The sequence below is a fragment of the Anomaloglossus baeobatrachus genome, chromosome 5, assembly GCF_048569485.1.
Source record: "Anomaloglossus baeobatrachus isolate aAnoBae1 chromosome 5, aAnoBae1.hap1, whole genome shotgun sequence".
NCBI classification, from domain to species: Eukaryota; Metazoa; Chordata; class Amphibia; order Anura; family Aromobatidae; genus Anomaloglossus; species Anomaloglossus baeobatrachus.
In genome coordinates, this window is record NC_134357.1 from 154,768,620 (window position 1) to 154,792,528 (window position 23,909).

The 23,909-nt window shown below is 45.5% G+C and overlaps 1 protein-coding gene across 4 annotated transcripts in view; it reads left to right on the forward strand.

Annotated features, from left to right (window-relative positions):
• The window catches only part of CCSER2 (coiled-coil serine rich protein 2), a 230,710-nt gene that overhangs the window by 61,750 nt on the left and 145,051 nt on the right, over nt 1-23,909 (forward strand). For all 4 annotated transcript variants that reach the window (XM_075348981.1, XM_075348982.1, XM_075348979.1 and 1 more), the window contains exons 2-3: nt 9,058-10,408; nt 11,912-12,114. In XM_075348981.1, coding sequence (XP_075205096.1) covers nt 9,091-10,408; nt 11,912-12,114 — 1,521 coding nt within the window. In that variant the 5' untranslated portion in view covers nt 9,058-9,090. The remainder of the gene's footprint in view (nt 1-9,057; nt 10,409-11,911; nt 12,115-23,909) is intronic.

Below are 23,909 nucleotides of genomic sequence, written 5' to 3' on the forward strand. Positions count from 1 at the left end.
AGGCTGACAATGGAGGAGATGGGGGGGATTAACCCCTCCCTGTTCTCGGCAGCGGCTGCCCTCAGCTTCACAGGTGCATGACACTCTGCTCACGCTCGCAGAAGAGCCTGAGCCGGGGGTCATTAGCATATCGCATTTGTTGCTCTTGCATCGGATGCCATGCGCTAATGTGTCGGCAGCCTTACAGTGGAAGACTATGGCTTGTCAGATCAAGGCTCAGAACGAGGCTCCATAGGTTCTCAATAGAAATCAGACTTCCGACTCACACACAGAGCATAGAGGGAGTCGGCTAGTCACAATTCTGGTGATGTCACTAAGGTGGAAAAGAACGGCGCTGGACACTGGAGGGAGTGGCAGTAAGTGAGTATAATGATATACTCCCTTCATTACCTGCATATCCACACAATAGATATGTTAGTGGGAGGGCATGCACCTTTAAAGGGGACTAGTCAGGTCCCGTATGCCTCCAGCCCAGCAGCAATCACATCTGTATGACTAAATTCCCTCTCTAACCAGCCCGGTATGATGTTATTCACTTAACACAATGTTTAAAGAAAATGATTTCTACCCGCCTCTGTTCTTATGCTGATTAGGGCCTTGAAAAGTTGACAGGGCGTTGGTTCCCCTGACTAGTCGGCCCTCATTCCATGGTATCACGCCCCTGTGGGTGTGATAACTGTCCCTTCACTTCTGAAGCCAGGTGCCAGGCTTCAGAGAGGTACACAGTCACCCATAGGGTCACATTACTAAACATATATAGCACAATATACAGTATATTTTCTCTTTTTACTAGATACGATTTTATCAAATAAATACAGCAATAAAAAAGTAATGTCGGCTCACCACCATGCGGAGAAATACAGTCATTCTGAGTAGTATAGTCGGCTGCCCTGCACCATGCTTTATTTTTTGTGGTCTGTTGTGGTAAAGGATAATTTTTTAGCCTTTATTGGCTAAGGAAATAGTTTGGACTTTTTTGACCTGAGTAGATGTGAGAAGCCGTGGACCATGATGGAGCTCCAGTGTGTCCATAATGTACCAGACGAGGATTACTTACTGTCCATGAATTATTAAAGGGAACCAACCAACAGGATTGTCATATATAAGGTAAAGCCAGTGCTATACTGGCCAGGATGCTGAATGTAAGCATTATTTTTGTTCTGAGATTGGATGTGCAAGTAATTGATTGACAGGTGCAATAGGGGCGGAAATATGTAGATCGAGTCTTGCTTTCTTTTCCCGACCCTGTCACCGTCATAGATGGTAATTCCGGCACAGGCAGACAGACATGGGCAGAAATAGATAGCAAGACCCAACCCACATATTCACTTACTGTTGCACCTGTCAATCAAATAGTAGTGCATTGCTGGAATTTTATGTGGAAATATTTCTGATATAAAACATCCAATCTCTGAACAGAAGGTATGGTTACATTCAGTTTCCTAGGGCCAGTATAGCACTGGCTTTACTTTATACGTGAAAATCCTGCTGGTTGGTTCCCTGTAAGGCGAGGGCTATTGCACAACTGGATGAGCATTGCGAAAAAGCCTCTCACGGACCACTCTTTATACGTCCCCCTTCCCTTTTCTATACGATCCTGTGGCATTGCTTGTAGGAGTTGTTATACCTGACATACAGCACCTTACAAGCATGGCCATTATAAAGCCCTGCACGCGGCCGTCTGCACGAGACTTCAAAGACGGCTTGTACTTTTGTGAAGCCATCATAAAAGAAATGTGTTGTATGATTCTTGACCCTCCTAGAGGCAGACCGTGCGGGTACATTATGTTCTAACCCGTGGCATAGCAATCCCAAGTATGGACTTAATTATGGACTTTATCAGAACAAATTCACTCCAATGAAGTGTAATTAAAATATTGGAGGTGCAGAATATTAAATTATAGCTCCGTAAATAGTGGAGCTGAAAGTGAAAGTCTGTAATTATTAGAAGGGATGGAAGACCAAACTAAAGTCAAAAATTTCCATTGTAATTCTTCATTATGATCTCCTTCAGCCTCCATAACGAGTCCATTCTGTTATGCAGTATATTTCCTAGGCTGTAGCCCAATGCATTGCATCAGCAAACAGGAGACCGGGTCTGATCTGCAGGAGGGACACATATAGTAATGGCCAGTATTAAAGGGATAGCTGTAAGCACATGATAGGTGTGGGTCAGCCCTGTGAGATGGCCTATATAAAGGGGGATATGCTGTAAGCACATGATAGGTGTGGGTCAGCCCTGTGAGATGGCCTATATAAAGGGGGATATGCCGTAAGCACATGATAGGTGTGGGTCAGCCCTGTGAGGTGGCCTATATAAATGGGGATATGCCGTAAGCACATGATAGGTGTGGGTCAGCCCTGTGAGGTGGCCTATATAAAGGGGGATATGCCGTAAGCACATGATAGGTGTGGGTCAGCCCTGTGAGGTGGCCTATATAAAGGGGGATATGCCGTAAGCACATGATAGGTGTGGGTCAGCCCTGTGAGGTGGCCTATATAAAGGGGGATATGCTGTAAGCACATGATAGGTGTGGGTCAGCCCTGTGAGGTGGCCTATATAAAGGGGGATATGCCGTAAGCACATGATAGGTGTGGGTCAGCCCTGTGAGATGGCCTATATAAAGGGGGATATGCCGTAAGCACATGATAGGTGTGGGTCAGCCCTGTGAGGTGGCCTAAATAAAGGGGGATATGCTGTAAGCACATGATAGGTGTGGGTCAGCCCTGTGAGGTGGCCTATATAAAGGGGGATATGCCGTAAGCACATGATAGGTGTGGGTCAGCCCTGTGAGGTGGCCTATATAAAGGGGGATATGCCGTAAGCACATGATAGGTGTGGGTCAGCCCTGTGAGGTGGCCTATATAAAGGGGGATATGCCGTAAGCACATGATAGGTGTGGGTCAGCCCTGTGAGGTGGCCTATATAAAGGGGGATATGCCGTAAGCACATGATAGGTGTGGGTCAGCCCTGTGAAGTGGGCTATATAACGGGAGATATGCTGTAAGCACATGATAGGTGTGAGTCTGCCCTGTGAGGTGGCCTATATAACGGGAGATATGCTGTAAGCACATGATAGGTGTGAGTCTGCCCTGTGAGGTGGCCTATATAACGGGAGATATGCTGTAAGCACATGATAGGTGTGGGTCAGCCCTGTGAGGTGGCCTATATAACGGGAGATATGCTGTAAGCACATGATAGGTGTGAGTCTGCCCTGTGAGGTGGCCTATATAACGGGAGATATGCTGTAAGCACATGATAGGTGTGGGTCAGCCCTGTGAGGTGGCCTATATAAAGGGAGATATGCCGTAAGCACATGATAGGTGTGAGTCTGCCCTGTTAGCTGGCTTGTATAAAGGGGATATGCTGTAAACACATGATAGGTGTGGGTCAGTCCTGTGAGGTGGCCTATATAAAGGGAGATATGCCGTAAGCACATGATAGGTGTGAGTCTGCCCTGTTAGCTGGCTTTTATAAAGGGGGGATACGCTGTAAGCACATGATAGGTGTGAGTCTGCCCTGTTATATGGCCTGTATAAAGGGGGGATACGCTGTAAGCACATGATAGGTGTGAGTCTGCCCTGTTATATGGCCTGTATAAAGGGGGGATACGCTGTAAGCACATGATAGGTGTGAGTCTGCCTTGTTGTATGGCCTGTATAATCGGAAATATGCTGTAAGCACTTGATAGATGGGAGTCTGCCCTATTATATGGCCTGTATAATTGGGGATATGCTGTAAGCACATGATAGGTGTGAACCTGCCCTATTAGATGGCCTGTATAAAGGGGGATATGCTGTAAGCACTTGATAGATGGGAGTCTGCCCTGTTATATGGCCTGTATAATCGGAAATATGCTGTAAGTAGATGGGAGTCTTCCCTGTGAGATGAGCTGTATAAAGGGCATATGCTGTAAGCACATGATAGATGGGAGTCTGCCCTGTGAGATGACCTGTATAAAGGGGGATATGCTGTAAGCACATGATAGAAGGGAGTCTGCGCTGTGAGATGGCCTGTATAAAGGGGGATATGCTGTAAGTGTACCGCCCTGAGAGGGGCCTGGCCGCTTCCTCCGCTTGTTCGGGCCGAGCCGCTCGAGGTCTGGGCTCAGTTTGTCGGTGGCACGAGCCCCTCCGGACCGGGGGCCACGTCGCTCTGTTAGAAGGGAGAGGTAGCGGGGTGGGGGTGGTGGTGGTGTGGGACGAGGCGCGCAGCCGGGGAGGCCCGCGCTGTCGTCCAACGGGTCGTGACGCCACCCACGGGTCGTGGTGACGGGATGCACCACCGTTGCGGCTGGAGTGAAGGCGGGCTTGTCTGGGATCGGTGTTGCGGCCGCAGCCTAGATGTTAGCCCCTCCGTGGGTAGGGGCGGGGTGACCCGGGGCCCCGGTGCGGTTGGGGACTGGAGCGCTGATGTTGTTGTCAGGGTGCAGGGTGCCGTGCCGCGGTGTAGTGTCGTGCCCGGATGGCACTGGTGTACTCACGGTTGATTCACACTCTGAGTCACTGGTAAACCAAAGTTCGGATATGGTCGGTTCCCGCAGCCGGCTGCAGGTGTCCCCTGTGGGGTTGTTGGTGGCCCCTTTTCCCGTGCACCTCTGTTTGTTGTGTTTCGGCTCCCCTGCCTGAGCAGTGGTAGCCCGCTCCCCGGCTTTGAGTTGCCGGAGGAGCCCTCTGTTGCCCGCAGGCGCTGGCCCGTCGGGTGTTTGGCACTTGGCGGTGGCACTCACCCGGTCTCGGTGGGCTTTTGCCTTCTTTCGGGACTTTGGGTGTGGATGAACCTGTGAGGTCCAGCCAGCAATCAGTCAATTTGCCTATACTCAGTGGCTTCTAAGCTAGGACGGGGTCTGAGTACCCGGTTTCTGGTGCTCCGGTACACGGTTGACTCCCCGGTTCAGGACCGGCGGGCTCCAACCCAGGTCCGGTTCGTACGGTTCCGCCGGTTGCTGTACCAGTACTCCTGCAGATGGCCACCACCGTCTGCCTGCCTGACGTTTACAAGGGGTCCAGGCTCCAACCCGGGTCCCTGACAGCTGCTCCACTACCACTCACTGTCAACTCAAAACTTATCTGTTTGAACTTCCTGCCCCAGGCCAGTAGTCTCCACGGTGGGCGTGCCTTTCCACCTGACTCCGCCCACCTGATGTGCTCTACTTGCCCTGAGGGAGGCATCAGGTCTCCCTTTCTGGTGACGTGTGTGACCTCACAGGGGATGGGGGTGTGTGTGTATGTGGCTGATGTAATTACCTGTGACCCCTGGGGTCCAGGGCGTCACATAAGCACATGATAGGTGGGAGTCTGCCCTGTGATCTGGCCTGTATAAAGGGAAATAGGTCTAGCTATATTTATTGTGTGGCAAATCAGCCTCTTTTCTGCAACTACATTATCGGCAGACGTTACACTCCAGGAGGACCCCACAGCACAGACGTCTTGTCAGGATGAGCCCCTCTACTAGTGACCTGATCATGTTTTAACTTTGGTCATGTGGCTGCCATTGCACAAGGCTTGTTTCTTCTGCATGTCCATGCAGGCTCTACTGTCAGCTGGTTGCCCAATCAACTTGCCATAGTAGCATATGCAAATATGAAGGTGACTTTCCAGATGGGAAACTTTGGTTTGACAATTTTTCCTTTAGTCTTTGTTTTCAACAATTAGGCCCTGTGCACGCTAGAAAAACGATTTTTCTCAAGAAATTTCTTGAGAGTGAAAGATTAGTGCAGTTGTGTTAAAAAACGCACCAATAACGCATGTGTTTTAGATGCGTTTTTGGTGCGTTTTTTCCGCAGGTTGGTTCCTGCGTTATTTTACCATTATCTATGGCAAAAAATGCAGGTACCTGCAGAAAAGAAGTGACATGCTCATTATTTTTCTCAAGAAATTCTGCAGAAAGAATTTTCTTGAGAAAAAAAACGCAGTGTGTGCACCGCTATTTTTTTTTTACATACCGTAGGTTTTGCTGAGGAATGTCTGCAGAAAGGTTACAACCATTTCTCAAGAAATATCTGCAGCAAAAACGCAGCAAAAATGCGAGTGAAAAAGCAGTGTGCGCACAAGGCCTAATAGTAATGGTACCTTTTCTTCAGCCTCCATTTTGATATCAATCTGTGTGTTATTTTTCTATGGTATGTGATCATTCCTATGATGCATCAGTACATCATCACATAGCCAGCACCCCTCAGGATGAATCAGGGAAGCTGAACTGTGAGCTTCCACAATATGAATGTGCAACAAGGGGCTTTCTGGTCATCATCAGCAACTGTGATAGGAATTTTTGTCCCCCTTTGCTTGTGGAGAACTTCATTGGTTCAGTACATCCTATTTCATTATCCAGCATGCTTTGATAACTGAAATGGTGACCGCCCCCCTTTCAGAGAACTTAAAGATACATACTTTCCCTGTGGTCACCTTAGGCTACATTCACACTTGCGTTGCGCAGCATCCATTGCAATCCGCCGCCTTGAGGAATTACGGCAACCATTGCAGGAATCCGTTTATTCCTCATAGACTTGTATTAAGGGCGGATTGCAACTGATGGTCTTGCGTTGCATCCGCCCCGCGGCACATCAGTCATTTAGTGACGGACCATCAAGCGGGAGGAGCGCGCAATGTAGCGTTTTTTTGTTGCTGTGAAAAAACACACTCCGCAGGATTCTGTCGGGATCCGTTAAGATGCATAATGAATGTCTATGGCGCTGGATTCCGTCGTCATGCGTCTGGCGACGGATTCCAGCGCAGGATCCATCGCGTTCTACTGAGCATGCTCAGCATGTCCAGCAGAACGTTCTGAATCGTATAAAAGCACTCCTGGTCTGTCTGTCTGTCTCTCTCTCTGTCTGTCTCTCTGTCTCTCTGTCTGTCTCTCTGTCTGTCCCTCTGTCTGTCCCTCTGTCTCTCGCCTTTATTATCACACTATTTACAACGCATCAGTCACCTGCGTCACACAATGCATTGTGACTGATCCCGTGCAACGCAAGTGTGAAAGTAGCCTTAGGCTCATGAGACGCAAGTGACGAGAAGTATGCCACACATTTTCAGAAAGAAAGGAACTAGATAAGGCAATAGTGGCAGAGTTATATATATATATTATAGCAGGACTAGTGATAGGATGAATTAATATAAGTTACGTGCTACTTTAATGATAGTACCGTACAGGGGGCCCCAGAACTGTCCAGATCATGCAGGGGGTATTTGGTAGACACGCTGCACCCATTTTATAGACCTGTGAGAGGTATACGTTCATGTTCTAGCATTTGACCATCATACATTTTGGATTCCTTCTGTGTAATTTGCCCTACAAGTGCACTCATTTGTCACTTATTAATTTTGACTTTTCTCTGGATTGTGATATTGATTCTCTGCCCGTAAGGTCAATGGAGCAGACACACATGAGCTGTTGTTGTGCTGCTATGTATTGAGTTCCCTCCTTTGTCCCTGGATCTTTTATTTTTGGAAGTGCACTCATCGATGCAAACATATGCCAGGCGTCCTTTGGTATTTAATTGCTTACAAACCCAATTTACGGTATATAAAAAAATGTAAACATAAAATACTGATCTTGTAAGTGCAGTCAGTTGTAATGCTTTTCACATAAGTTGGAGAAGGGATGCGTTTTTGACTGCAGCAGTGATGTCACACCGCTGCAGCCAATCACTAAGCTCAGCAGCTCCTGCCTTCTACCTTACACTTCCCACTTTTCGGGTTCACCTTCGTTCTTCTCATCTGGTAGAATTTGCCATAATGGACACATGAATCTGCTTTTATTTAGACAGTCAATCTAAATTGTACCATGGAAAAGCTAGTTTTAAAAGCTGAATTATCTGGATTACTGTGAATTTAAAGGGATATCTAAAAGAGAATGATATGGCTTTAAAGTCCTATCCCTGCGTATGTTACTTTACACTGCACAACAGAAAGAGATGGTGAAAACGTGGACATATTGGGTCAAATTTAGAAAACAACATGCCTCCCCATTCTGGCCCAGATTGCATCGTACCCTTCGATATACTATGTATTTTAGATGCTTTTTGTACCTCACTAGACCAGTTTTGGTGTATTTATTTAGCATGATGTGACTAGAAAGAAGAGGTTTGTTTTAGCTCCTTGCCACAGGATATGTAGGTTTCCCCTTTGCTGTATGATATTCATGTTGTAGGCATATGTACGGGGGCGGTGATTGGGAGCATGCACTCTTATGATCATTCATTCTGTCGTTCGTTGACTGGTGCAAATCTGAAAATAAGGAGCGCTAATAGTGTAATACCAGATGGATAGGTACGGTATATAGGAATATACACTCACCGAATTTGGTTGTGGAAGTCACAACCACTAGTGCACATGAGATACTGGCGTCTGCTGCAGCCCCACGTGGATGAACATTCAAAATGGAGTAGAGAAGGGGTTAACGCCGCGCATCAGCCAAAATAAAGATGTGGAAATGTTTATGATAATGAACTATCTTTTTATTCCATAGGTCTACGCGTTTCGAGGTGAAAACCTCTTCCTCAGGACCAGTATATCAACAGAACATTGATGTACTGGTCCTGAGGAAGAGGTTTTCACCTCGAAACGCGTAGACCTATGGAATAAAAAGATAGTTCATTATCATCAACATTTCCACATCTTCGTTTTGGCTGATGCGCAGCGTTAACCCCTTCTCTACTCCATTTTGAATGTTCGTTGACTGGTGTAAGAGTCTTGAGTCATATATGCATAGCTAAATTGTTGTCAATTGGGAGTGACCATTCCAAGGACTAATTATTTCCCAATTTTCCTGTGCTCTTCAGTTGGGTGAAATTGTTTTTAAGCTGGCTTAAAAATGATCGTTCTCGACAGCACATCATTCTGTGTAAACAGGAGATGTGCTGCTGAGAACTATGACAATCGTATGAATGATCGTTCTGTGTGCATGGAACTGATTGGCTTGCATGTAGATGGTCAGTGGTGGTTTGTCAGCAAGTGGAACTGCAGCTTTACATTTTCTAGAGTTCACCCTGTGTATATAGGATGGTGGCTAGAAATAATAATAATACAATAATTCATCTCTTTGTTTTCTTTTAGATCCAATCATAATCTTAAGGCACCTGCCTTCTCATGGAAGAAAAATCACAAGTTCGAGCCTCTTTAGGTTCAAAGGTTCCTAAATTTGGTGGACCCAAGTCCTCAGGAAGCTTTATCCAGCGGGTACCCAATGGCACACACACTACTTTGTTGAGTAAATCAAACCTGGTCGGGGAGAAGGACAGTGACCATGACCGTGACCGGACACTAGAATTTTCATTTAACTGGAGGAAACTAAAAAATCATCAAAATGGCCAGATTTCTAGAGAACTTCCTAATGTGGTCACTGAAAAAAGGTTTTCTCAGTGCCAGATAGCAGTGGATAAAGACCCTCATAAACCCAGGAAGCAAAGCAACATGTTGTCACAAAAGGAGGACCCCAATGAAAACTTACTGTCAAATTCTAATAAGTTTCTGAAAGGGACACAGTTTGGAAGGGCCCCCTACTCTGGGCTCAATGGCTGTAAAACTCAGGTTAATGGATTTTACACAAACAAGCCCCCAACAGGTTTACATAGACCAAGAGCTAATTCTGCCACAAGTAGAAACTTTCCAAGTAAATCATTATCAACTGAGACTAAACCTTTCTCCAATGTTAGAAGATCACAGAGTTTCTCCCATTCGGTTCAGAATTCTTTGCTTCCAAATGCATCTTTGACCAGGTCTCATTCATTTAGTAGGGAAGTAGATCCAACAAGGCCTTACCTGTCACAACATATCCCAATGCAAGAGGTATTGAGGCCGAACACCCTAACTAGGACTGTAAAGCAATATGGGATGTCTAAAGGTGATGACCCACAAATCAGGTCTAGCTTTGCGAGGACGCATTCTGTAGGGCCTCCTCTTGGTCTGAAGCCTGGCTTGTCAAATGGTCCTCCTGGAACTATCTCATTGGGTTACAGAATGAACCGTCCATCTCTGCAAAGAACAAAACTATTCTATTCGAACAGGGAGAACATCTGTAGTGACAAAAAAGACCCTTCTATTGCCCCCATAATGGAAAAAATCCGATCATTGTCCAATAAAACAAGCGATAGAGAGAACAGGGAGGTGGAAGATTTGGATATCGATCATTATTCCTCTTGTGAAAACTTGGATAAACAGAATTGTAAGGACAGTTATTACAGTGAGGATGTGGATGAGCTCTCTATTTCTTCTTTGTCGTCTTCTGACAAAAATGACCTTAGTGAAGATTTTAGTGATGATTTCATAGATTTGGAAGAAGGCAACAAGACTGCTATTGATGTATTATCTGAGAACAAAGTGCCGGAAAAACCTTCAGAGCAGTTATTGCCGGACAAGAAGCATAGTGGTATTGGTGATGAAGGATGGATAGGCGTGAATATTTCAGGTACGTTTCATTTTTTTTCTTATTCTACCTGTATTTGTTAAATGAAGAAAATGTAAAAATGTTGTGCCCATGTCTTTTGGTAGATGGAGAGCATGTCACACAACGTCTTTTAAACCCTTTACAAATGGCCAATTTGTGCTTTTGCATTTTTGTTTTTTCGTTGCATTTTTGTTTTTTCGTCCCATTTTTCCTGGAGCCATAGCTTTTTTTTATTTTTCTGTTCACATAAACATATGAGGGCTTGTTTTTTGAGGGACAAGTTGTACTTTTAAATGACACCATTTATGTCTCTTTCCCGGTCTGCCTCTTTCCCGGACTGCCACTTTCCCGGTCTTCCTCTTTCCCTGCCTGTCTGACTCTTTGTCTGCTTGTCTGTCTGTCTGCCTCTTTGCTTCTTTGTCTGTCTCTGTCTGTCTGCCTCTGGCTGTCTGTCTGCCTCTTTGTCTGCCTCTGGCTATCTGTCTGCCTCGGTGTCTGTCTGCCTCGGTGTCTGTCTGCCTCGGTGTCTGTCTGCCTCGGTGTCTGTCTGCCTCGGTGTCTGTCTGCCTCGGTGTCTGTCTGCCTCGGTGTCTGTCTGCCTCGGTGTCTGTCTGCCTCGGTGTCTGTCTGCCTCGGTGTCTGTCTGCCTCGGTGTCTGTCTCTCTCTAGCAGTTTCTCTACCAACATAATATTACCTCACACAAGAGCTTCTTATACTATGAATGTCCTATAGCAACCAATCACAGCTGCTATTAATGATCTGTGACTCCCAGCTCCATTCACTTTAATGTAAGCAGTTTTTTTGGTGAATAACTGTAAAGCGCAGGGTTAAATTTTCCCCTCAAAACGTAGTCTGACGTGAGTCAAATGCGGTATCTGTGTAAAATGTTGTGATTGTAAATGCGACAGTGCGGATTCCTTTAGCAGACACACACACACACACACACACACACACACTCACACTCATATATATACACACACACATACACAGTCTCACACACACACACACACACACACACACACACACACACACACAGACACACACACACAGACACACACATGAACACAGTCACACACACACGGACACTCTCGGTTTTATTTTTTAGATTAAAATCCATGGTGTCCTTCAAAATTACAACTCTTCCCGCCGGAAACAAGCCCTCACATAGCTGTCGACAGAAAAAGATATGGCTCTTGGAATTAGAGGAGAATACTGAAACACAAATATGTTGGAAAGGGGTTAAACATTTATGGTTCTTGGAAGAAGGTGAGGAAAGAATGAAAGAACAAAAAATGAAAAAAAACCCAGTTTCTTAATATCAGAAGCCAAAAAGCTGATTGACCCAATTCACATACAGCGGGATATTTCGAGTTTTGTTTGGATACCACAACAAGTGTAAGCCGCCAACACTAATGTGTGCAGAGCGGTGCTGGTCCGTACACTCCGTGTGGCTGTGACTTAACTGCAGCGCTCTGGTTAATTTCTTACATTGAATGTGATTCTTATTTAATTAACCTCTTTAGTGCAAAATGAAGTGGAAACGAGCAGCAGCCCTTACACAAAGAACAGGATCTCCCCGGACATGGATTATCGAGATCCATCGTCTCTGGAGCTTTCTCCGTCTGACAGCTCTGATGGAACTTACATGTGGGATGAAGAAGGGATGGAGCCAATCGGAAATGTCCATCCGTGCAGAAGCTACGACTCCTCAGAAATGAACAGCCTGGTATGTTGAGGACACTTTATTTCTCCATTAATGTCTAGTTTTTGTCTTTCATTTTACAGTTTACCTGTCATTAAAGGAAATATTTCACCAGGTTTTTTATTTAATCTGAGAGCAGCATGATATAGGGGGTTAAAACATATTAAAACACAGATTTCAGTTATGTATGTCATATCAAGCTCCCTGTTGTAGTTTACATTGAATGATTGTTTTAGTATCAGGAGATTATCAATGCTCTTACTACAGCAGCTCCTGCCTGCTAGTCCAACACAACACGCCCCCTCCTGTGATAAGCAGCTCATTGTCTATAGACATTGTATATAGAGAGCCTGGTGTGGGCGGGGTTTGCTTTCTCAGCTCTGCCACATTGCTAAATCTAAAAACTCTGATTGTGCCAGAATGGCTTCAACCAGTAAACTAAGTGATACATCATTGGAATCACGGTCTCTTTGCATACATCACACTGCTCTTAGATGAAGTATGAAAAACCAGCTGACAAACTCTTAAAGCACAAATTAGAAAAAAAATTATCTGGTTTTAAGTTAAATAGAAAAAAATATAGCAGATAAATTTCCTTTAAAGTGGTTGTATTGTGATATAACATTGATGACGTATCATTACGATGGGACATTAATATGAAATTGATGAGGGTCCGACACTCAGAACCCCCACAATCAGCTGTTATAAGCTCCAACGGTGTCTGGATGTAAACCTTGCCTGGAGTTGCACAGCACAGCTCCGTTCAATGTGTAGCGGCCATCGCCGAGAACTGCGGGTCAGCTCCAATGCAAGGAGTACATGAACCGGTTTATGATTTGGATTTTGTCCCAGAATCTCCTCCTAAATCCACATAAAAACCTGTGTGAGAACATGCTCCTTTCTGTGCGATAGGGATCAGCCTTGTAGTGTTGACTATGAGTCCACAGACGCAGCATAGAGGGCTGCATGCTTCAGCCAGGGCTGATACCTTTCTTTTTGGGTTATTTTTCTATTCACGCTACTTTCCAAAGACCCAAGCCTAAAGCTATCTGCCCACAGCAGAAAGTAATCATGGATTTTGCCGCGGAAAACCCACAGATTTTCTAGATTTTCCAGATAAATCCGCAGATTTACGCAAGTACAGACACCCCCATGTTATCCTATGGGATTTGGGGAGTGCTGTATCAATGCTGTGGTATTTGCACCTGCAGAAAATGCTGCGGATTTCCCACAACCGCACGTAACTGCATGTCCATTATTCATGTGGAATTGTCTGCGGAATTCCCGCTCCTCCACTATGGAGATAGAGGGCGAAAATCCGTATGAAATCTGCACTGTTCCTGCAGGTTTACCGCAACAACTCCGCAGATATACCACAGGAATGGATAGCTGCGGATTCCGGGGAGTGGCTGCATGAACCTGCAGAAAAGTCCGCAGGTACGATCTCCCATGGGCACATAGCCTAGGAAGTAATGCAAATAATGTGTAATAGCCATCACTTGGGGGTTAGCGTGAACCTGCCAGATCCACCAAGGCTCCAAACTTTCACCATTAACCTTTAGAGCCCTATACTTGCATTTTAATGAAAATGCGCCAACGCAGAAAACAAAAAAAACAATATTCCTTCGAGCGCTAATGACCAGTAAGCCAAAAAGTGTAGACAACCTGGAAGCGGGGGACCATGGATCTGATAGCCTTCTAAGAAGTGCTGTCTCCTTTCTGTTTATTGGGTGGAGACGATCACATTGGCTCTATTTATTTGACATGCTGTTATGTTTTTCTTTTTTGTTTTGTTCTGCATTTTAATGAAATAGATTCCAAATTTCGCTTGATATGGCAGCAAAAAACACTTTAATATAGCCACTAGTGAGATCCAATTTAGCCTGGACTATGCCAAGGGGCGTGTATTCTCCCACACATGTCCGTGTCTCTGGAGCTGTAAGCAAAGATGTCAGTCACACCGAGCGGGCATGATTACAATACTGGAGACAGATCTGCGGGACTAGACCAGAATGATTGTTAAATCACTAGCAGACGTATACAGTGGGTGACATAAGTATTGAACACGGCACCAATTTTCTAACAAAATATATTTCTAACAATGCTACTGACATTAAATTCTCAACGGGAAACTTTGCAGAAAAATGCTCGAGTGTCCTATTGACTTCCATTATACTCTGTACACACGTCGAGCCCGTCCGACTGCTTGTTACAAGTACCGATCATACTAGTGCTCACTAATTACTAGTAACGACCCTTCCAATCCATAAAGGCAAAGAAATCAAACCATAGATGGCAATTAATTAAGTGTAAAAATAAGAAATTACACAGGAAAAAACTATTGAAAACATGGAGAGGTTAAAAACGCCTACAGGCTGAAATCTATCAGTAATTAGAAAGCAATCCTGCAACTCAGTTAAAAATATTTGCTAGTTCAACTGATGGTCTATAAAAAGGTTTCTCAAAACCAAGGTGCCACATAAGAAACATCCCATGATGGGTTAAACCAGTGAGCTGTCTCAAAATTTTGCAACCTTACCTTATTTTAGCAAAACGTACTGATAGTATTGATTACAGAAGAGCTTCTAAACACCTGAAGGTTTCAGTGAGCACTGTTAAGGCCATAATCCACAAGTGGAAAGGACATAATCTCACCCTAAACTGTCCACGACCAGGTGCTCTCTGCAAGATTTCAGACAGAAAAGTGAAAAGAATTATCAAGAGTTATCCAAGAGCCAAGGGCCAGATGTGCAGTGCTGAAGAAAGACCTGGAATTAGGTACAATTCATAGAATCGGAGAATGGTAGAGTTGGAAGGGACCTCAAGGGCCATCGGGTCCAACCCCTGCGAGTGCAGGCTTTACTAAATCATCCCAGCTATATGTTTATCCAGCTTCCACTTGAAGATTTTCATTGATGGAGCGCTCACTACCTCTAGTAATAGCTTGTTCCACTCTCTGGCTGCCCTCACTGTCAGAAAGTTTTTCCTATTGTCTAATCTGAATCTCCTTCCTTTAAGTTTCATCCCATTTTTTTCTTGTACTTTCTTGTTCTAATGAGAATAGGGTAGTTCCCTCTGCACTGTGACGACCTTTTAGATATTTGTAGACCGCTATTAAGTCTCCTCTCAGCCTTCTCTTTTGGAAACTAAGGCTATGTGCCCACGGAGACAGTGTCCTGCGGTTATATCCGCAAGACATTCTGCAGGTGCTCCCAGAAATCCGCAGCACAACTTCTGTCTGTTTCCATTCTGTGGATGTACAGCGGAATGTCCTGCGGATATGGTGCGGGCATTCTGCATTGAGGATACAGCACCTTGGCTTCGGCACTGCATCCTCAATGCAGAACAAGTGCTGCAGCGATTGGGGCGTTCAGATTACTTACCTCCATCATGCAGCACCTTGCTTTCTGGCGGCCGGGTCACTGTCAGCATCTGGTGCACTGTGCTGGAGAAGGTGGGCGGGCCTGCACTAGCTCCGGCTGTGATATGACCGGAGCTCGTGCAGGCCCCGCATACCTCTTCCTTCCTGTGCCTGGATCGACCGCGCGCTCCACCGGACGGAGAAAGTAACATCGTTGTCTTCTTTCAAGGCAGGTAAGTCTATAGGACCCTGCGGAGAAGTCCGCAGGAATAATTCCCATGCTGCTGATTTTTCCGCAGGGAAATCCGCATTATTTCCGCTGCGGAAAAAAACGCAGCGTGGGCACAGCAGTTCCCAAATGCCATAGAAATGGCTGGGGAGTAGCTGTGCTGCAGATTGTTGAAAAATCCGCGGCAAATTCCGCGCATTTTCCGCAGCGTGGGCACATAGCCTAAACCTTCCTAGTTCTTTTAGCAGGTCTTCATATGACTTTGCTTACAGACTTTCTACCATCTTAGTTGCCCTTTTCTGGACTTGGTCCAAAATATCGATATCTTTCTTGAATTGCGGCACCCAGAACTGTACACAGTATTCCAGGCGGGGTCTGTCCAGGGCAGGAATATAGAGGAATAATGACCTCTCTTGATCTAGATTCAATGCTTGTTTTGATACATCCCAGAATTTTGTTGGCCTTTTTAGTTGCAACACCATATTGTTGGCTTATGTTGAATCTGGAATTCACTATTATGCCCAAGTCCTTTTCCCTGGTGCTATCACCTAGTTCTAATCCTCCCATACTATATATGCTTTTTACATTTCTTTTACCCAAATGTAGAACTTTGTATTTGTTACTGTTAAACACCATTATGTTTTGCTTTGTTTAAAAGCAAATGATAAGTAATGCACTCAACCTCCATGGCCTGTATGCGTACTCTCTAAGCAAAACACAAAAAGCATGGTCAAGCACATTTAACGTTTCAACAACATTTAGGCAAGAAGAATATAGTCTGGTCAGATGAGAACTCTTTGGATGCCATAATACAACCCATGTTTGGAGGCCAAAAGGCACTGAATATCACACCAAAATACCATACCAACAGTGAAGTTTGGAGGTGGGAACATCATGGTGTGGGGCGGTTTTTCATTATGCAGCAATGGAAAACTTCAAATAATTGAAGGAAGGATGAATAGACCAATGTACCAAGACTTTCTTGATAAACATCTACTGGGATGATGAAGTTGAAACAGGGGTGGACATTTCAATTGGTGTCAGAAAAAAAAAAGCTGCTAGAATGGTCCAGCCAATCACCTGACCTGAATCCAATGGAAAATTTATGAAAGGAATAAAATCTCAGCGTTCATGGGAACCCATAGAACGTTAAGGATTTGAAGAGGGTTGAAGAGGCTTTGTGTAGAAGAATGGTCCAAAATCGCACCTGAGCAGTGCATGCAACTAGTTTCTTCATACAGAAATATATTTACTTAGAAAATTGGTGACTTGTTCTATACTCACCTGCTGTATAAGTGCAGGATACTGAAGGATAATGGTGGCAGTTTGGGCGCCTTTGGTGGATCTGACAGCTTCATTTTAAAGATCTGATTCAATCAAGGAGATGTGTCTGTGAATCTCTGGGCCATCGGCTGTTCTGTGCACTCTCACATCAGAATGTCAATAGAATGACCAGGCCTCCTTCATTCATTGCTTCATGGCCCATTGTAAGTGCTGGGTCCGGTATGGGCGATCTGATCCACTATTAGCCCCTTCCGTAGTCAGACGAGATATACTGTGTGTTCTGCCGCCTCTCACCATCGCCACGGGGGCTGCACTGGCTCTTCTACTGCGTCAGACCGGACATGTTGGCATTTGCTCCCCAAACCTATCAGTGACCCGTGGTGCTCTGACCTGTTGTCCTTCGTTGAACCAGTTTTATAGGTACAAACTACCTTGTAACGGGAACATGTCGCCTGACCACTGATTGTGCCATCATAGTTTGGCCTTTGAAAAAGTCGGTCAGATCCTGACACTAGCCAGATGCCATCCTCGTAGGTATTCATCCACCTGTCAGCGGTTTTATTGTTCTGGCTGATGTGAAATGACCCTGGCAGTGATAGTGTCAGATCTTCCTCACTGTCCGGGGGGGGGATGGACATGGTAGTTTTCGGTAAGGTCAGGCTTTTGTACACAGAGTAACCCCTGAAACCCTTGACTGTGCTGGTAACTATTCTCATTCTGGCCTTGTAACATGACGGCAAGGCACTAACTGAGGGGGAGAGAAGAATCTACCATGACCTGACGATGAGATGGCTCCTTACCTCGTCTGCACCAAATGTCTCCAGCGCCATTCCTTCTTTTTCATCAGTTCACTGGTGGCATCTAGTGGTCAGTGGAGGAAGCGCCGCTGTCATTCTGCTGATTGTAAGGAGGGAGGGATGAATGCAGCCTAGGCAGAAGTATGTCAGTGTTTGGGGTCTGCGGGGGGGGGGGGGGGGGGATTGTGGGCGCCTCACTCCGTGTGTGATAATTAATGACGTTTTGAATAGGAGCAGTTGCAGGGACCTTGCATAGACGTGTGCCCTGAGAACCGCAGCCTAGCTGTAATGTATTACCGCTATAACCTGTAGCTCGTATTCATCAGAGACATCATTCTGTACGCTTCTGGATTTCACAGCCTTTTGCTGAAAATGTTTCTCTGTTCTTTGGCACAGTTTTCTACTTGTGTACGGCATTGACAGTCTTTGTAAGACGAGCTCCATCAATAATGCATGACTTGGATACGGTTTAATTGGGTGTCTGTGCACCATGTGGGAGTCGCAATACTGCTTCAGTAGGCAGAAATGAAGTTGTAGCGAGATGGGTAATTATCAGTCTTTAGGAAACTTTTGTCTTCTCGAGCGGTTTGAGTGATGGGCGCTGCCTAATAAGTCATGTTCAGGTACAGACGCTGCATATTAATCCCATAGTAAAGGCCCACAAAAGCATTAACTCTTCTTGTGCAGAGCAGATACTAGGGGATCCGATCCAGGGAGAAATCTGCTAAATATCGGTTCACCAGGAGCAAGAAAACGGTCTATTAAAAGGAATCTGTCACCAGGTTTCTACTGCTCCATCTGAGAGCCGCATGATGTAGTGGAAGAGACCCTGATTCCAGCAATGTGTCGCTTACTTTACTGCTTGCTGCAGATTTGATATCATTTGTGTTTTATCTGCTGCAGACCAGCAGTTCTTTGAATGCTGAGAGCTCTGTGTAACCCTGTATCGCCACTGAATGGCAGCTTTCTGTGTACATTCACTTTGCATAAGCAGAAAGCTGCAAATCAGTGGTGTGGACGGGGTTCAACAGAGCTCATAACTATGGATGACTAACTGGCAGGGTTACTAGTATAATCTCCTGCTGGTAAAAACAGTGATTTTATCAAAACTACAGCAAGTAGCCCAATGTGTTACACATGGCTGGAATCAGGCTGTCTGTCTCTACATTATAGTGCTTTTCAATTAGATGGCAAAATCTACTAACAGATTCCCTCGAAGCACCACTTCATTGAGTTTAAAAGAAAAAAAAAATTCTCGCTGCGGTAGTGCTTTAAATGTAAGTTCCCTGTCTCCTGTTTTATATTCACCTTCTGGTGTCTTCATTTGTTTCCAGCTTCGCTGTGGTTGGTCTCAAGCAGTTTGTGACCTGCCAGCAGCTCCAGTGTTTGCTGGAGCGCGCCAGAGATTATAACTCCATACAAGTCTATGAGAGCCTCATCCTGGCTCTCATAGAGTGGTATTGCGAGCTTGTGACGTACCTTTCGACTTCCCGCCAATCCATAGTTAAGGGTACAAGATGGCACCGTGGAACCGAAGTGATGCCAAAAAAGGTGAGTATAGGATTGGGGGCAGGTGATATAGGTTTAAAGCGCCTCTTCAGCGTTAAAAGCAAACCAAAACACTGGAGTGGTTGGTGCTTTAAAGTGCCACCTATAGATGGCTGCCTGTCTGTAAACCGTTCTATTTCTGTATTTTCAAACTTTTCCACATTTAATGTCACCTATAATTTGTACATATCCATTGAGAAACAAACTGAAATATTTTTAAGTGGAATGAAGTAAAATGATGTGGTTGCAAAAATATACACACCCTAAAACTAATACTTTGTTACACTATCCTTTGAATTTATGACTATATTCATTCTTTTTTGTACTAGTCTATCAGTATGGCCCATTTAGAATTGTTAAGGTTTGCCCACTGGTCCTTGCAGTAGCTCCAGATCTGTCAGATTGTGAGGGGATCTCTTGTATACAGCGCTCTTTTCACGTCACACACAGGCTTCTAGTTGGATTCAGGTCTGGGCTCTGGCTTAGCCATTCTAAAACATTGATCTTCTTCAGGAGTCTTTTCATTTGTTGATTTGGAGGGTCGCTGTTATGCTTAAAGATAAAATTCCTTTTCACCTTCAGCTTTTTAGTAGAGTGTTGAAAGTTTTGTTCCTAGATTGACTGAAATTTAGAACGGTTCAAAATTCCCTTCTACCCTGATACCTGCAACTAAAAAACAACCTCAAAGCATAATGCTGCTTCCACCATGCTTCACTTTGGGTATGATGTTCTTTTAGTAATGCACAGTGTTTGCTTTAGACCAAGCATACCTTTTTGGAATTATGGCCAAAAAGTTCAACCTTGGGCTCATCAGACCATAACTCATTTTCCCACACGCATTTGACAGATTTGATGGTGGTTTTGGTAAAACATAGTCAGGTTTGAATGCTTTTCTTTGAGAGAAACAGATTCCTTCTTGTCACTCTACTCCCAAGGCCAGACATGTGACCAATATGGGAGATTGTTGTCACATCAGTACACCACCAATGCTTGCCAGAAATTCCTGCAGCTGATTTATGACCTCTTGGCAGCCTCCTGACTAATCCTCTTTTCATCATTTTTAAGTGATATCCAGTTCTTGGTAGTGTCACTGTTGTTCCAAATTTAAGCCACTTCTTGATGACTGTCTTCACAGTGTTCCATGGTTTAACTAATGCCTTGGATATCTTTTGTACTCTTCTCATAAGTGATAACATAAAATAAACCTGTCACCATGAAAATGCTAACAGATTGATATATAGTTTTGTGACAAAAAATTAGGTATGATCTGTGTTTTATAGATGGGAAACTCTGCTCTTTCTGTGATTTTCGGCTCAGTTGGGGTTGCTTTCAGTGACTTACAGCTTTCTTTGACAGTGGCCTTTTAGGCACACTTATGGTACCGTCTCACTAAACGACGTACTAGCGATTCCGACCATGACATGACCTGGTTAGGATCGCTGGTGCGTCGTTACATGGTCGCTGGTGAGCTGTCAATCAGGCAGATCTCACCAGCGACTCGTGTAACAATGCTGCGCTTGGTAACCAAGGTAAATATTGGGTAACTAAGCAAAATGCTTTGCTTGGTTACCTGATATTTACCCTGGTTACCAGCGTTCACCACTTAGCGCTGGCTCCCTGCACTTGTAGCCAGGGTACACATCGGGTTACTAAGCAAAGCGCTTTGCTTAGTTACCCAATGTGTACTCTGGCTACGTGTGCAGGGAGCCAGCACTGGCAGCCTGAGAGCGGCGTACGCTACTAACCAAGGTAAATATCGGGTAACCAAGCAAAGCGCTTCGCTTGGTTACCCAATGTGTACCTTGGTTACCAGCATCCGCAGAAGCTGGCTCCCTGCTCCCTGCTCATTCAGATCGTTGCTCTCTCGCTGTCAAACACAGGGATGTGTGCTTCACAGTGGGAGAGCAACAAGCAAAAAATGAACCAGCACTGTGTGTAACGAGCAGTGATCTCACAGCAGGGGCCAGATCGCTGCTCAGTGTCACACACAGCGAGGTCACTGATGAGGTCACTGGTGCGTCACAAAAACAGTGACTCAGCAGCGATCTCGCTATCTGAGAAGTACCTCTTATACAATCACTGATAATACCACTCATGGGACCAAAAAGTACAGAAACAATGGAGGTTTAAATGATTAAACAGGTAATGCTGAGTCTTTCCTCCAAAACGATATATCACTGTACTCCGCTCCTCCTGCTCTAGAACATGATGCCTAGAGTGTGGACTACATTTTCTTGGTGACCGGTTCTCTTTAAAACTGCAATCCCTTTGCTGTGTTGTAAGCTGTTTAGAGCCTTTGGATTTTGCTGTAAAAATGCAACTAAGAAAATGTCAAGGAAATCCTTCTATGACAGGTAAACTTTTTATATCCAGGGTTAATCTGACCCAACAGTAAGAACAGTAAAAAAGAAGTATAGTGGCACTCACCATGTAAGATGTGAAAATCCTTTATTTCTTCCCCATTTGGAATAAGTAGGGAGAGGGTGCGGGGAACGTTGGGACAACAGCGGCTTTTTCGCACGTGTGTCTGCGCTTCAACAGATCCTGACACCACATGACGTGAGATCACTTGCATTTTAATTACTCACCGCAAGGGGGTGACATGCACAAGACTCTGCTAAGAAACGAAGCGCATAGCACTGGGGGGGGGGGGGGGGCGAAATGGCCACTGTCATCCTAACCTGCACCCCCTGCCTGCTTATTCCGAATGTGGATGAAGTAAAGGATTTTCACATCTTACTTGGTGCGTGCCACTAGACTTCTTTCTAAAGGCCGCTTTGCACGCTGCAATCTCGCTACCCGCCCCCATCGTTGTGCGTCACGGGCAAATCGCTGCCCGTGGCGCACAAAATCGCGCTGACCCGTGACACTACTTACCTGCCTAGCGACGTCGCTGTGACCGGCGAACTGCCTCCTTTCTAAGGGGGGCGGTACATGCGGTGTCACAGCAACTAAGCGGCCACCCAATCAAAACGGAGGGTCGGAGATGAGCGGGACGAACATCCCGCCCACCTTCTTCCTTCCTCATTGCCGGTGGACGCAGGTAAGGAGATGTTCGTCATTCCTGCAGTGTCACATGTAGCGATGTGTGCTGCCGCAGGAACGACGAACAACATCGTACCTGCAGCAGCAACGATAACTGGGAAGAGGGAGGCATGTCACCGATTGGCGATTTTGCACGTTTTTGCGACGATTCAAATCGTTCATAGGTGTCACACACAACGACATCGCTAACGTGGCTGGATGTGCGTCACAAATTCCGTGACCCCAACGAGATTGCTTGAGCGATGTCGTAGCGTGTAAAGCGGCCTTAACTGCTCTTACTTGAAGATGGCTGTGGAGAGTTGTGATCAGCTAGAACCTCCAGACTGGTAGTACCACCATTGAATATAGCGACCCTTTAGTCTCTGGTGCCGGACCCTGTGTTTTGGCTTTAATGTGCCCCACTGTGAATGATGGCAGCTGTGTTCTGATGGCACCAGCAGTTTACATGTGATTGGCTCGTTCTGGGTCATAAATCTGCGTTTTTCTGCATTTTTTGGCCGTACTTCTTCAGCGCTGCCTGTCATTTAGTTTGGGATGGACATAGTGCAGCGTGGACGTTACAATATACTTGATTTCACATTTTCTTCTTTTGCTGCGTTGATTTGAGGCCGCTGTTTGGCTGAAGCCCCCCATGTCAACGCAGAATATCCGCAGCATTGTATTCAATGATTCCTTTATGAGCCGCTCGCTTTGTGCCGTGCAGCCGTGGCCTCGTTGACTTTCTCATAATTACCATTAATTAGTTTCCTGTTACAGCAAATTGTAACTTAACAAAATAAGTGTAATTGGCTATTCAGAAATATGTAACACCCTGGGGACAATTGTTTTCTGGTGGAGGGGGAGACAGAATGGATTTAAATATGCTTTTGAATACAGATAGATACACAAGCTGAGCTGATGAGGCCGCGCTCCGACAAGACAGTGCCCCCCGCTCTGCTGAGCCCTCCTGACACGTGTAATACATTGGACATGCCCCTCTTATGTGACCGTAGATCCCATTGGCAGGTAGGTGTGACGATCCCTTAGAGCCTGAGGTGTCTGACATGTTGGCAGATGGTTCTATTTCTGACAGGCAGGGAAATGGGGCAGTCAGTCATTTGTGTTAAAGGGGGAATCATCCTTCACACACGTCTGTCATCCCCCAAACTCAAATGAAACCTTGTGTACATGTGAATGGTGGAGCTTTGGTGCACTCGTGGCCTGGCCTAGTGTGTGGTGCATAGTCCACTCCCTCAATTACCATCCTCTGTTCCTCCTGATTGACAGCAAGAAGCACTGCCTGTGATAAATCCTCAGCCTTGCACACACTGACACTGTAGGGGCCGAGAGCTCACACAAAGTCTCTGTGCGTGGGCACCATTGGATCCCCCTGTCCTGTCCACAGCAGCCACTCACTGTACACTGAATCCTACAGTAACTGGAGGCTGATGTTGACCGGAGAGGACATCAGAGCGCTCCTTGCCCTCTCCTGTTAGCTTTGGCTGCCCGCTGCTGTGTGATCCTGTGTGCGTTTCTATAGCGCAGTACCGTTTCCGGATGCAGCCTGTATCGTGAA